The following is a 13,097-nucleotide window of genomic DNA, read 5'->3' on the forward strand; positions in this document are numbered from 1 at the left end:
GAGCGGTGTTGTAGGAGTTCCAAAGCCTAAGCCTCAATATGCCTTGCAGCTTCCACCATAACACTCTTGCAACACCGCTGCCCCCAGGGAAAGGAAGCCCCGGCCAGGCTACTGAACGAGGAAATATCCCATGAAGAGGGAGGCCCAGCACCAAGGACCCAGTGGAAATGCCAGGGACTACAGATGCATGAGAAACCCAGGTGAGACCCGAAGGAAAACTACTCAGCTGAGCCTAGCCCAAAGGTCTAAAAGAGTCATGAAGCATAATGCATTGTTGTGTTGGGTTTTGGCACATCTCGTTACGTAGTAATAGACGGCAGATCCAAATGGCCATTGTGCCTCAGCCTTGTAGAAACAGTGACTGTGTGGCAGTTCAAGTGTATGCTCTTTCTGTATTTGAAAATAAAAGCGCTAAAGTGGAGCTCATGCAATATTAAGAATTAAATGCTCTACAGGTTACCCTGGATGCCCTCAGGAAGGGGGAAGCAGCTTGAATTCTTGGTGTTTCACAAGAAGTGTCCCAGGACCGTGGTGTCACACGATAGAAGGCCAGCTCTGTCTCCAACCAGCAGTAGCTTTTCACAACAGTGGGGACAGAACCCTGGCACATCATGAAAGTTAGGAGGCCACCCTGTCCCAACAGGTAGAATTCAGCCACCCAAGTGGGAGCCATACTGATTCCAGCACCGGAAATGCAGATACAGAGGCCCGGATGGAGAGGAAATTTTGCAGGCATACTGGAGGAAACCAGGGCTGGACCAAGGCCTGTGGGTGCCCGGGACAGGCCAATAATATGGTGTTTGCCAATATTTACATAGAGGAAAGACTGAGCGCTCCACAGCATAAGGCAGAGAAGCATAAGGCAGAGAAGGAGGACTATTGTTAGTCTAGACCAGCAATTCACTTCTGCCCCTAACGTACATACCTCACTCGGCAAAACAGTCCCCCTCTCCTCAGAAGGCAATTTAATCTAGACTCATTGATTCAATGCCCTGGCGTTTGATCTAAGTATTCTTTCTTGCACACTCTACTAACATATACTCTTCCTGGCAGGAATTCTCGTAGTTTCTTCCACCTTGTCGTATGTCCAGTGATGATTTAGTGCCTTTTACAGATTGGCATTTGGGCAGGTGCCTCCCATGTGGCCAGGCCTCTCAAACTAGCCCCTGGGCAGAGGTTCTCAAAGTGTGAACTCTGGAGCAGGCACAACAGCATCCCCTGGAAACTTGTTAGAAAAACAAATTCTTGGCCCTACCCCAGGCCTACTGAATGAGAAACTCTGGGGTGGGGCCCAGCTAGCTAGTTTTGCAAGCCCACCAGGAGATTCTAATGTGTGATGAAATTTGAGGTTCTTAACCTCAGCTGCCCATTGGAATCACCCAGGAGCTTTAAAATTACCTATGTCTAGGTCCCTCTCAAGAGCTCATGATTAAATTGGTCAGGGGTACAGCCAAGACCCGAGGATTTTTAAAAGCTCTCCAGATTATTTTTTTTTATTTTTTATTTTTTTGAGATGGAGTCTCACTCTGTCGCTCAGGCTGGAGTGCAGTGGCGGGATCTCCACTCACTGCAAGCTCTGCTCCTGGGTTGACGCCATTCTCCTGCCTCAGCCTCCCCAGTAGCTGGTACTACAGGTGCCCGCCACCACGCCCGGCTAATTTTTTGTATTTTTAGTAGAGACGGGGTTTCCATGTTAGCCAAGATGGTCTCGATCTCCTGACCTCGTGATCCACCTGCCTCGGCCTCCCAAAGTGTTGGGATTACAGGCGTGAGCCATGGCGCCCGGCCAAAGCTCTCCAGATTATTCTAATATAGAGCCCAGGCTGGGGACCACGGCCCTAGAGAGAGGCAAAGGCTTTCATAGAAATCACTTGGCAGACTAATTCCTAATTAGGGTTTTGCTAAAGATGGCCTTGAGTTTAAGTGGTTTCATATTTGTGTATAATAACAGCCAAGACTTTTCATTTATGCTAGGTTCACTTCAGGCCTCTTTTAACAAAAGAATCTGATAATTGTTGTAGCTCTGCCTGTGTAGACCACATGGGTGGTTCTGTGGCTTGAGAGGAAATCCATTTGTGCTCCACCCATTAAATAGAAGGTTAGAAGACCAGGCTGAGAAAAAGTGCCTGTGAGCACCGTGATAATCTGTGAAAAGGTAAAAGCATTTGTCAAGACTGGCAATGATGACAAGGAAGAATGTTAAGTGGAAATACATTCCATTTCAAGCCAGTAAGAGGCACGTGAAATGTGCGATCGGCAGCGGCACAATGCAGCGAGACAATGACACCTCCCTGACAACCAAAAATTCTGCGGGATACTTACTACTGCTGGTTTTTGCCACCAAGTCATTTTCTTTCAAAAGCAAAAGCCTTGTAGAACTTCATGCTTAAAACCTGGCTGTTTAATTGCGTTTTTACTATTTTCCACCAAATCCATATTTTCCAAGACCTTGATCTCGCCACCCATGATTTGGTTAACCACGGTGTTCTTCAAGACCACAACCTCTGTTTACTTTGATTACAAGACTAAGCCAAGTACAAGATTTTGTAAAGAATTTTGGAGGAGGACACAGATGTCCCAGCAGAAGGCGGCATGAGACCAACGTGGGAGCCAGAAGAGAAAGGTTCCTGGCTGGCCCAGGTCTGGTCCTTAGTCACACACGTCAAAGTTCATCACTAGGGTGTTAGTGAAGAGGAAATGAGACCAGGCGCGGTGGCTCACGCCTGTAATCTCAGCACTTTGGGAGATCGAGGCGGGTGGATCACCTGAGGCCATGAGTTCAAGACCAGCCTGGCCAATATGGCAAAACCCTGTCTCTACAAAAAATACAAAAAAATTAGCTGAGCATGATGGTACATGCCTGTAATCCCAGCTACTTGGGAGGCTGAGGCACAAGAATCATTTGAACCTGGGAGGTGGAGGTGGCAGTGAGCCAGGATTACACCACTGCACTCCAGCCTGGGTGACAGAGCGAGACTCCGTCTCAAAAAAAAAAAAAAAAAAAAAAAGGAAATGGACCCTGACACCAGACCTGACTTTGGATCCTTCACTAAAATCAATGCTTCTCAATTTTTAATGAAAAAACAAACAAACAAAAAACACATGGGGATTTTATTAAAGTATAGGCGCTGAGTCATCAAGTTCCCAGGGGATGCTGATGTTGCTGGACCTCGGAGCACACAGAGAGAAGCATGTTTTGGAGTATGATGTGGGAATGTGCAGTGTGGGCCGGGATGGGGGTGAGGATAGGGAGGCACCAGCTTGAGCCCAAGCCATGGGATTCCAATTTTTAAGAACATGTCTTGCACCTAGCAGGGTAGTCCTGCCAGGAACCCATTTATATGAAGGGTTGAGGAAACCTCATCCTAAAGAAAGAGGAAGTTAGACAGACCAGTGTGGTCCTATAGCCAAGGCCCCTATTAAAACAGAGTTGATTCTGACTGTGGCCAGACCTCTGTCGTTCAGGTATGCCATCTCAGCCCAGCACCCAAGGACTTGGGTTTGAGTCTAAGAGAGGGCAAGAAAGTCAAACCCTAAAATTTGAGGACTCTGTTCTCTCTAAAAATTGTATAACACACTGTAAGCAAAGGCTGAAGTGCTTAGCACCTCACCAACAGAGGCTAAGACAGGACTTCTGCAGTGGCCAGAGCCTGGCTTTGGTGGCTCACAGGCCCCAGTGAAGCATTGTGCCCACACAGGAGGGGAAGACACGAGATAGTTTCTCAAAGAGTTGAAAATCATAGCTGATCTCATACATCTCAATCGCTCACTGAAGAGGACAAATATTATCTGTTGAGAACAGTTACTTTAAGTAATCCCTTGTAAATGAGGCCAAATGAACAGGCAGGAGCATATTACTATACTGTGGAATAAACTCATGGAATAAATTTGTATCTGAGATTGCTTCTTCGAAATGATAGTGTGGCTACGTATTCATTCATTTACTCATTCATTCCAACACTTACCGAGAGTCTCTGTACAAGGCCTTATATTAGGTGCCAGCGGTCTAAGGACAGCTAAGACATGGGGTCTCTCCCAAAGAGAAAGGACACAGACACATAAAATCCTAATGCAAAGTGAGAATTACTGAAGGAGGAGTACACCCCAGGGCTACAGGAGAGCAGAAGAAATGGCAAGTGCTGTCTGGGAGCTACAAGGAGGGGCTGCCAGAGATGGTGATTACTGGGCTGGATCTTGCAAGTAGGGGAGGAGGAGACAGAGGGAGGGAAAAGGTCTTGCAGGCAGACGAGCAGCATGAACACAGTGATGAAAGTGAAGGCGCCTCTGAAGAAGGCGGAGTAATTTGTTTGACTAGGGTAGAGTTTGTGTAGCTGGAACCCAGTGTGTGTGTGGAGAGAAGTGGCGAAAGACAAAGCTAGTACCATAAGCCACAAGTATGTAAGCCACAGCTGTTCAGAAAAAGGATCCCAAGTGCTCGTAAGGAAAGTTAATCTTCTCATCAAATCTCTTGGCATGCTACTAAGCAGCCATCATTTTGATTCTTAGTTTAAATCCCTTATGCGCTTTAAGAAAATAGAAGAAAACTTCATATTAAAAAGATGTCATTTCAAAAGAAATTTTAGCACTGTAATAATGTTAGTCAATAAATATTTGAACATCTGTCTTCCGTTTGGGGAAGAGGAAATACACCAGTGAAGAAGAGATGTTGTCTGTAGCAGGAACATCAGGTTCTGTTCCTGGGCCTGCCGCTAGCCAGCTGTTGACCTTGAAAAACAGCACTGGCCTCCTCTGGGCCAGTTTTCTTATCTCTGGCATGAGTAGATTGGGTCAATGAGGTTCCATCTAGCTCTTACAATGTGTGTGGGTGTCTGTGAGACAAGATCAAGTCCCTCAAAGAGCTCAAAATTGAGGAAAGGAGCAGCAATCAGAAACGGCTTTCAGGCATCCAGCTTTACCAAGACGGATGGGAAATCCCCAGGAATTCTTGACATCTCCCCACATCCGCCCCAGCGGCAATGCAGGAAATCTAGTCCACTATCTTCAGCAGACTCAATGCAACTGTTTCCTTAATGAACCCCCCTGCAGCCCCGTGAGCTAAGTCAGAGGCTTTCTTTTCAAGCCCTCCCTCAAATACCCCATTCCTCCAATTTCCTTCCCCTCCCTCAATCTGGTATAAAATCCAGCAATTTAATCAGCAGCATGCAATTTCCACAGCACCCAAAAGTGCGAGGAAGCACCAGTGATCCTGGAAAGCATTTGGCAGGAGATCTTGTCATTTCTTACAAGCCTCTCCTGTAAACGAAGGCCAGTAGAGCAGAATGGACTGTTCGGTTCTACCAAATTGCTTAAACCAAATGCCACAGATGGTCTATGCTTTTAACTACTCACAGTAATATATTTTTACTTAAAAAAAGTCTGGTATGATTTCAAATGCCCTTCCTCCCCTACCTGCAATGACAAATGCACTGAAAAATGATGATATTTACTTGATACCTAACACACTCCTAACTGTGAGATCCAAACCAAGAGCTAGACATACCTGGCCTCTACTAACACCAGCAGGCTTCACATTTAACATTCATGTGCCAAGATAGCTTCTCTCACTTTTTCTCCATTTTTATCCCCACCCACATACACATATCAGTTTAAAGCACTACAGAAGCTACTTACTCTGTTATTTGTTCTTGTCTTGCCCAACTGCCCAAGCCAGGTCAAATATAAGCTATAACTCTGCTGTGTACATCTCAATAGGCTGCATAATCTTCCTCAAAGACATTACATTATTTTGGTCAATATAAAACCATTTTTTTGTAACACATCACTTTCAACTTCCATATTAAATAAATTTGAAGTAGACTTAGAAATGTCTCGATCATTTTTGGAAAGAACAAAGTAATTACTTGGTTTGTTTCTTAAAAGTCATGTAAAGTAGGCTCAATTTTAAATAAGGGGTTTAGTATCCCTGTTAAAATCTGGAATTTTTTTAAAAGAATAAAACCACGTTTTTTAATCAAATAAGTGTTAGTTTCAAAAATTCAAGAAATAAATAGGGGTTTAAAATGACTGCTACCCTTAGAAGAGTTACTGCAACTAGAGTTTTGAGGGAGCATCTACTTTATAGAGTTATACATTCTGCTAGTGAAAAAAGCCCAAGATAAAGATGACTGCTGGCTCAGGCATCCTCTACCAGCCCTTCTCTTCCAAAACAGCCTACTCAAGGCCAAATTGACTGGCTGTTTAGGTACCTACTACTAAAGAAAAAGAAAGTTTAATGTGATTAGCAGGGGAAACCCAGTTCATCCTAACAGCCCCAGCATCATACGGTTTCTCATCCACTCTGTATACAAATATGAATAAGGTGGGGAAGAGAAAAGAGAAAGACAGACATGGTGTTCAGGCCATTTCTTGGAATCATTCATTGAATTTTGGAGTCAGAAAACGGCCTTAGAAATCAACCACCTATACTAACGTCTTCATTTTACACATGAAAATAAAGTACCCACTTGGTGATCATTAGAAAAAGAAACCAGATAGCCTATTATAGAATGTCCAACAGGGAAATTAAAAAAAGTAACAAAGTGCTAAAATATTAAGTAAAAATATTTGAGGAACTGGAGTAAGTAGTCACCTACAGTTCATTTGTAACATCGTGCTTCAGTTGGAAAACTGTAGGCTGCCAAATCTCCTAAATAATTAATATTTTGAATATGCAATTTAGACCAAAAAAAGTGCAGCTTCATAAAACCTTGGAGAAAACAACAAAAATTGTTACAAAAATTAACTTTATTATAAGAGATTTATTATATTCAGTTTGAAATAGGTATTTTCATGTACACTTTGATTTAATATTATTAATGTGGACTTCCTTCACAAAATTCACAATTTCAGTATTTCCACTTAGTTATAGTAAATTGTAAATGTTAGCTGTTCAAGAACTCAAGAAAAATGAGGGCAAAGAAAAAGATCTGTAGCTTTCATCCAGGTTGTGATACCTTAAAAGTAAGAAATGAGACTCAGAGCTGGAGAAACAGTACTGGTATCCTTTATAGAGAAAGAGCAATAGAGAGGACTTGAAAGTATCTGAATTATTGGCATCTTTTTATTTCCCAGAAGGTCTGGAAGAGGTAAATAAACTCTTTAGAGGGGAAAGGCATTATCTTTTTGTATTACTGAGCCTCTGGTTATTTTACCTCTCAATGCATGTGCACACCAGGCATGCACACACACACAATATTAATAGCTAATAAGTATTCAAAGATTACATAGTACCTGAAGAAAGGCAGACCCAGGTTCATAATCATGCAAGAGAACTCTGCAGTGGGGAACCGTGGCTTCTTACTAGACATTGCTTCCCAGATATGCAGCCTCTCAGTTGAGCATGAAAGCCCTGATGCGGTTTGTAAAGTAGGCAGTAGCTGATTGTTTACTGTGAGTTGCTTGTTAACCAGATAGAGAAACTATGGGTTTTCAAAAGCACCCATGATGCAGACTGAGCTAACATGAGCTAACAGAGTGTTCTGTTAACTGTCAGGTAAAGAGGTTCTCAGCTTGCCAACGTTAGTCCTTTCTTCCCAAAAAAGTGCAAATTAAAAAAAGAAATTCAGAGTTCCAAAACTGCCGCCCCATTTAAGTAAATTATAATCTAAGAAAAATCACAAGAGGATCCCACTCATGCTTCTGTAAAGTTTCCACCGATCTAAGATGCTTCCAATTACAAAGAAAACGATGCTTCACCAAAGTCAGCATGTTTTTGAAATAAAGATATATCTATGTGAAGCAGAAAATCTAATAAATCACGTACTTTTCCCTCCGTAATTTTAGATTCATGTAATTTACCTAGATTTATCTTTACATAATAGTCGAGTGAGGTATTTAAATTCTCTAAGCAATTATATTTTAATACAAGTGACTTTTCAAAACAAAAAATGTATTTGTGAAATAGAAGATACAACATTTTATTTAATATAGTTATGTTAGCACCTTTCCCAACCTACAGCGAGTTCTCAGAAGTTACCACTTCGCCCTGTCTCCGGGTTTAGTAGTTTCACCAATCTAATTGGAACTATTACTTGTTACTTGGAAACTGACGGTCTAGTTAGTCTTCCCACTGAGAAAGAATATTTAATTATTACTGCTTTTTGGGTTTAACAAGCTTTTGTTGTTGTTGTTGTTGTTGTTCTAATATGCTCCATCCTACTGACTTTTCTTCCCGGGAATCATTGCAATGACTTACTTTATACTACTATATTTTATTTCATATTTTACCTTTTCTCCACGATGCTTAAAAGAAAGGCGCTCCGAAATCTGGCTCTCTGCGCCCAGGGGAACGAGGCACAAGTCTCCGCCACTCAGCCCCACTGAGCAGAGACTGCGAGTCCGAACCCTCAAGTTCCTCGGGGCTTTGACCCCTCGATGTCGGCGGTCTAACTGCTGGTAAAATCCCCGGCCCCTGACGGTTCCACCGCCCGTCTCCCAAACGCCCAGCGAAGGCTGACTTCCGTGGCGGGCGGACCTCATCGATTCCTCAAACCGCATCGTTTGGTCAAAATCGCCCGCCCTCTCTTCGCTCGGATTTTAAAGGCTAGCCTTGTAAGTCAGTAACTTAAGGGTATTTGGGCCCTGGGCTGCCCTCATCGGTCAGGGTCACTGATGTCGGCGACACGGGCTGGACCGCGCACCCCGCCTGCTCCCGGCAGAGGCCCCACCCGTGTGGCTGAGCCCAGCGCACTGGGGCCCCGCGGTCCGCGAGCGGCGAGGAGGAGCGGGCGCTAGCCGAGCGTTCCCCGGGACAGTCCAGCTCGGGGACCGAAGCGGGTCATGGGATGCCGGCGCTGGCCCTCTCCTGAGATCCTCCGGCTCCCCGCAGGCACGCGTCCCCTCCAAATCGGCTCCCCTCCTACACTCTCGTGGCGCTAGGTCGCGGCCAGTGCCCAATATCACCAACGTCCCGGCCTCAGCCCAGCCCCGGGCAGCCTGGCAGCCTTTCAGGAGCCTCTGCTCCCGGCTCCGGCGGACCCTGCGTATCTGCGCCAGGCCCCCTGGGAGCGGGCTCTGGGTGCCAGGCAGGTCCGGGTGCGTGCTGCTCCTAGTGCCCAGGGCCTCGGCAGTGAGACCCCAACCCGACAGCTGGATAAGGGATCAGCGATCCTGTCGCAAACGGACAGCCCCAGCGCGGACCCGGTCTGAGCGCTGATGCTCGCGGGTCCAGGGCAGCCACTCCTGGAGGCACTCCCTCGGAGAAAGGGCGCAGCGGCCCCAAGCGTGCCCGCTGCAACTAGTGTCCCAGGTTCTCGCCGTAGCCAGCTTCTCCGGGCTGCAGCCTAGTCTCCCCGCGTGCACCCCGCCCTGGCCTCGGAGGCTCTGCCCTCCGGCCGCCCCATCGCAGCCCGCCTCAGGCCCGGGCCCCCAGCCGCGCCTCACCTGTGAAAAGCAGACAGCTGAGCAGCGCGCACAGCAGGACCCCGGTGTCCCAGCAGCTGACCATGGTGAGCGCGACGCGGCCTGCTCGCCGGGTGCCCGCGCTCCCCGCGGCCAACGACCCGGCCGCCAGAGTCCGTCCTCTCGTTCTCCGCCGCCGCCGGCCCCGCGCCCTGAGCGCCCGTCTCGCGGCTCCAGCCAGGAGACAACCACTTCCCCGGGTAATCCTCGCCGCCAGGCGCCCGCTGGCCGCTGCACCCGAGCCCCGGAGCCCGCTCCGAGCCGCCGCTGCTGCCGGGGAGGAGCCGAGAGGAGTGTCCGCCTGGCGTGCTCCGAGCCTCCCGCGGACCTCGATGAAGAGGAGCCGAGGGCGGGGGCGATTTATAACCTTTCCCCAGCCCACTTCCTACCCCGGCACCTCCTTCTGGTGACGTCAAGGGGTCCCCCACCCCTCATCCGCCTCCCCACCTACCCTCTTCTTCCTCCCAGGCTCGCTTCCCTGCGGCTACGGAGAGGGGCGGGGGCCGACGAGGGCGGGTGGCCCGGGGCCGAGCGCGCGTGAGGAGGTGCTGGCGACGCGGGCCTGGGAGCACGGCCCCGGCAGGTTCAGGGTCTTTGCTCCGCGCCCTCTTGCTCTTGCCCCTCCTCCTGCCCATCGCGCTCAGGAAATCCTTGCAGACTCCCTCCACCCGGCTTACTCAGCTCTGGGGGCCGCCCGAAACTGGGGAAGGGACAAGGCTGAAGCTCCGCCGCCCGGCCCTAGGGGCGGAAAGTCCGATCCAAGGGAAGCTGGCCGCGCCTCCGCGACGGTGTTCTTGGCACGGAGGACTGAGGCGCAGTCCAGCTGTCTCCCCTTGCCTGCTCTTCCCGCGCTGTCCCGCCGCTCCTGACCCCGTCAGATTGTCCTGAGAAGTCTAGGAAGGCACCAGAGACCCTCCGCACAAGGCACTGAACCTGGAGCGCCTGAGGGGAACTGACGCTTGCCTGGCACCTTTGGGAAGACTGCGAACCAGCTCAGGTCCCAGGGGAGCGCGTCCGTGTCTTTTTCGGCCGCATTGATGCACCCGCCCAAGTCATTTCCTCAATCTTCTGCTTCCTAGAAGCAAAACAAGGAATAACATTATGATACCTTTAAAAAGCTGAGGCGTGAAAGTGCTCCTGCAACTTGGAAACGCAGGGCACTTGAACTTTATTTCCTAAATGCTCGAAAAAGAAATCTTTCTGGTGGCAGCTTGCTACTCAAGATGAGTGACTCTGACCACAACCGGGTGAAATTAACTTGAGGCCCTAGATCATTTGCTATGACACTAATTCCACGTTGTTCCTCAATTATGTCTCCATTACCTCAAAGGCTGAAGTCGTCCTGGGCTGCACGGAGCAGCCCAGTCTTGTCTCCGTAAATACCGCAGATTTGAAAAATAGTCCTATTGGAACCCGTCAGAGGGACATAATACAAGGGACTGTGATGGCTCTTGAACGGAGCCAGCGACTCTTCCTGAAGGACTGGACTACTCCCCGCCTGGGAAGGTTGGGTAACCCAAAGTTGCCACATTTCTGGGCTGCACACCAAGGAGAGGCCTCGGCCACTCCACACAGGAAATGCACGTCTGGGCACCTGGAGCCGCAGGACCTGAGCCACTAACTCTCCCTGGATCCCTTCTGGTTCAGAGGCAAGGAAGACTGCCGGAGTCATTGCTTGCCTGCTGGCTTCACCAGCCCTTTCTATTTTTCCAGTTCTCCTCACCACTCTCCCTAGCGCCTTTCTCTGCCTCCTGCACCCCTGCGTCCTCTAAAACCCACAGCATCATCCCGCAGAACAGCTGGAAGCCGACAGCCGATCCTTCTTCTTGCTGGTCCCCCAGCCCAGAACACAGCCTGGGACATATGTGCAGAGCCACAGTGTCTGTCGGTCTCACCCGAGAGCTGCTTGTCACTCCCACACCCTCTTTCAAGGAGAAGCTGTCAGCATTGTCCTTCTGCAGCATTCAACAGGGGCCAGGCATTGGGTTAGGGCTGAAAACACTGATGGAGAGCCACCATCTTTGCCTTCTAAAGGGCTTGGACTGTGATAAGAAGGTGAACACTTGAAGAGGCTGCAATGCAGGACCAGCATTCCAGTGCTGGAGGGGTGTTTAGTCCTCTATCAGCTCAGAGAAGAAAAGGCAAATTTACTGGCAGGGAAAACCCAAGGAGGGCTTCTCAGGAGAGACACACACTTGACTCTAGGAGAAAGTGGTCCATAGTACCATGTACAAAGGTTTTATTTGCTAATACATTTTTTCAAATGCCATTTTGATATTTTTAACTCATAAAGAGACAACACTTTCCAAACCTGCTGCCAGCAATGAATCTACATTGTGTCTGTAAAGCCAGAACAGGTATTTGATGGACAGCTGAAACAATCTTTATAATCTAAGATGCTAATCAATGATATTAACATGTTGCTCAATTATTTAAGGTTAATAAAGTCACATTCGAACCTAAGATTTATATTAAAACTATGCTGCAGTAAGGGTGGGCTTCCACATTTCCCAACTACTGTTTTGAAAAGTTGCTTTTAATTAGAGTCAGCAATTTATTGACTATGACTTCTTTGTTAGTTGCATTAGCGTTCTCACAAAGAACTCAAAAATGCTACAAATTTTAGCTTAGATATGGGGAATAAAGGTATAGCTCCCAATCCTCTCCCCAAAAGAGATAATACCTTTGAATGAGAACGGGCTATAGCACTCTCCTAACGAAATCACTAATGAAAGAGGTTTTATAGATAATACTGATGGAGAAGATCGAATTCAACACGCCTGGTGGGTATAAAAAGCCATTGAAGTAGACAATCTGCTTGCTTCCTGCTCACATACAAAAGAACATTTCATCTCCTGTTTGGTTAGCAAAACCAGACACTCTCTCTTGTTATCAGCTACAAACATTCTCTTGAGGTTTCTTTCTCACCCCTATTCAGAAGCACACTGTTGCTAAATCCATCAGCTTTAATATTCGAGACTGAATAAGAGTGCTGGAGCACCAGTGTGAGAGACAGGAGGGAGCCCAGGCTCTCACCTTCCTCCAAAGACCAAGCGTGGAGCTGATGAGCTAGTCACTGAGGATCAGTCAGGAATTTCTTTCCCACTTGGGTTAGGTAGCTTGATACAAAAGGAACAATACACTCTATGGGTATACTCTACGTAATGCAAATATGTATGGTTGAATACAAGAACCAAATGATCTCATAAAACCCTTCTGTGTTATATTTTAAAAAGCTTCACGGTACATATCCTCTGGACAGTTCAGGCTCCTTGGTCTAAAAAGCACGCACTCCCAAATCTCTGCTAAGAAGTTCTGCGGAGTTCACCAGGCAGGCACATGTATGATTTTACTTATCAGATGCTGATGACCTCATTGGCTCAAAAAGTCTTGCTATGGGAAGCTACCACTGTGGCTGAAATGCCACCATTTTCAAAGAACTTAAACATCTGGTACTGGGTTTAAAAGCCATTCAACTCATCTACCGAGTCAATTTGTGGAGTTCCTCTTCAATGCTCCGATACCTCCGCATGAAAATTTATTGAACACTTAAAAACACCTCCTGTGCCGTGGGCATCTTGTCTCCAGCCTCAACATCCACGTCCCTTTGGTCACTCTTCAGCTGACATGCTCCAGAAATTCCATCCAGCTCTGATTAGAAGTCTGCAGCATATCAGTGTCCCTGCAGGTGACACGCT

At 47.5% G+C, this 13,097-nt stretch overlaps 1 protein-coding gene across 4 annotated transcripts in view; it reads right to left on the reverse strand.

Moving 5' to 3' along the window:
• Positions 1-11,096, reverse strand: part of FLT1 (fms related receptor tyrosine kinase 1) — a 196,848-nt gene extending 185,752 nt beyond the window's left edge. For 3 of the 4 annotated variants that reach the window (XM_055244574.2, XM_055244575.2, XM_063619208.1), the window contains exon 1: positions 9,382-11,096. In XM_055244574.2, the coding sequence (XP_055100549.2) occupies positions 9,382-9,445 (64 nt within the window). In that variant the 5' untranslated portion in view covers positions 9,446-11,096. The remainder of the gene's footprint in view (positions 1-9,381) is intronic. The other variant, XM_055244577.2, reaches the window with a different exon arrangement.
• Positions 11,097-13,097: the final 2,001 nt, after the last annotated feature.

Source organism: Symphalangus syndactylus, chromosome 15 (genome assembly GCF_028878055.3).
Source record: "Symphalangus syndactylus isolate Jambi chromosome 15, NHGRI_mSymSyn1-v2.1_pri, whole genome shotgun sequence".
NCBI classification, from domain to species: domain Eukaryota; kingdom Metazoa; phylum Chordata; class Mammalia; order Primates; family Hylobatidae; genus Symphalangus; species Symphalangus syndactylus.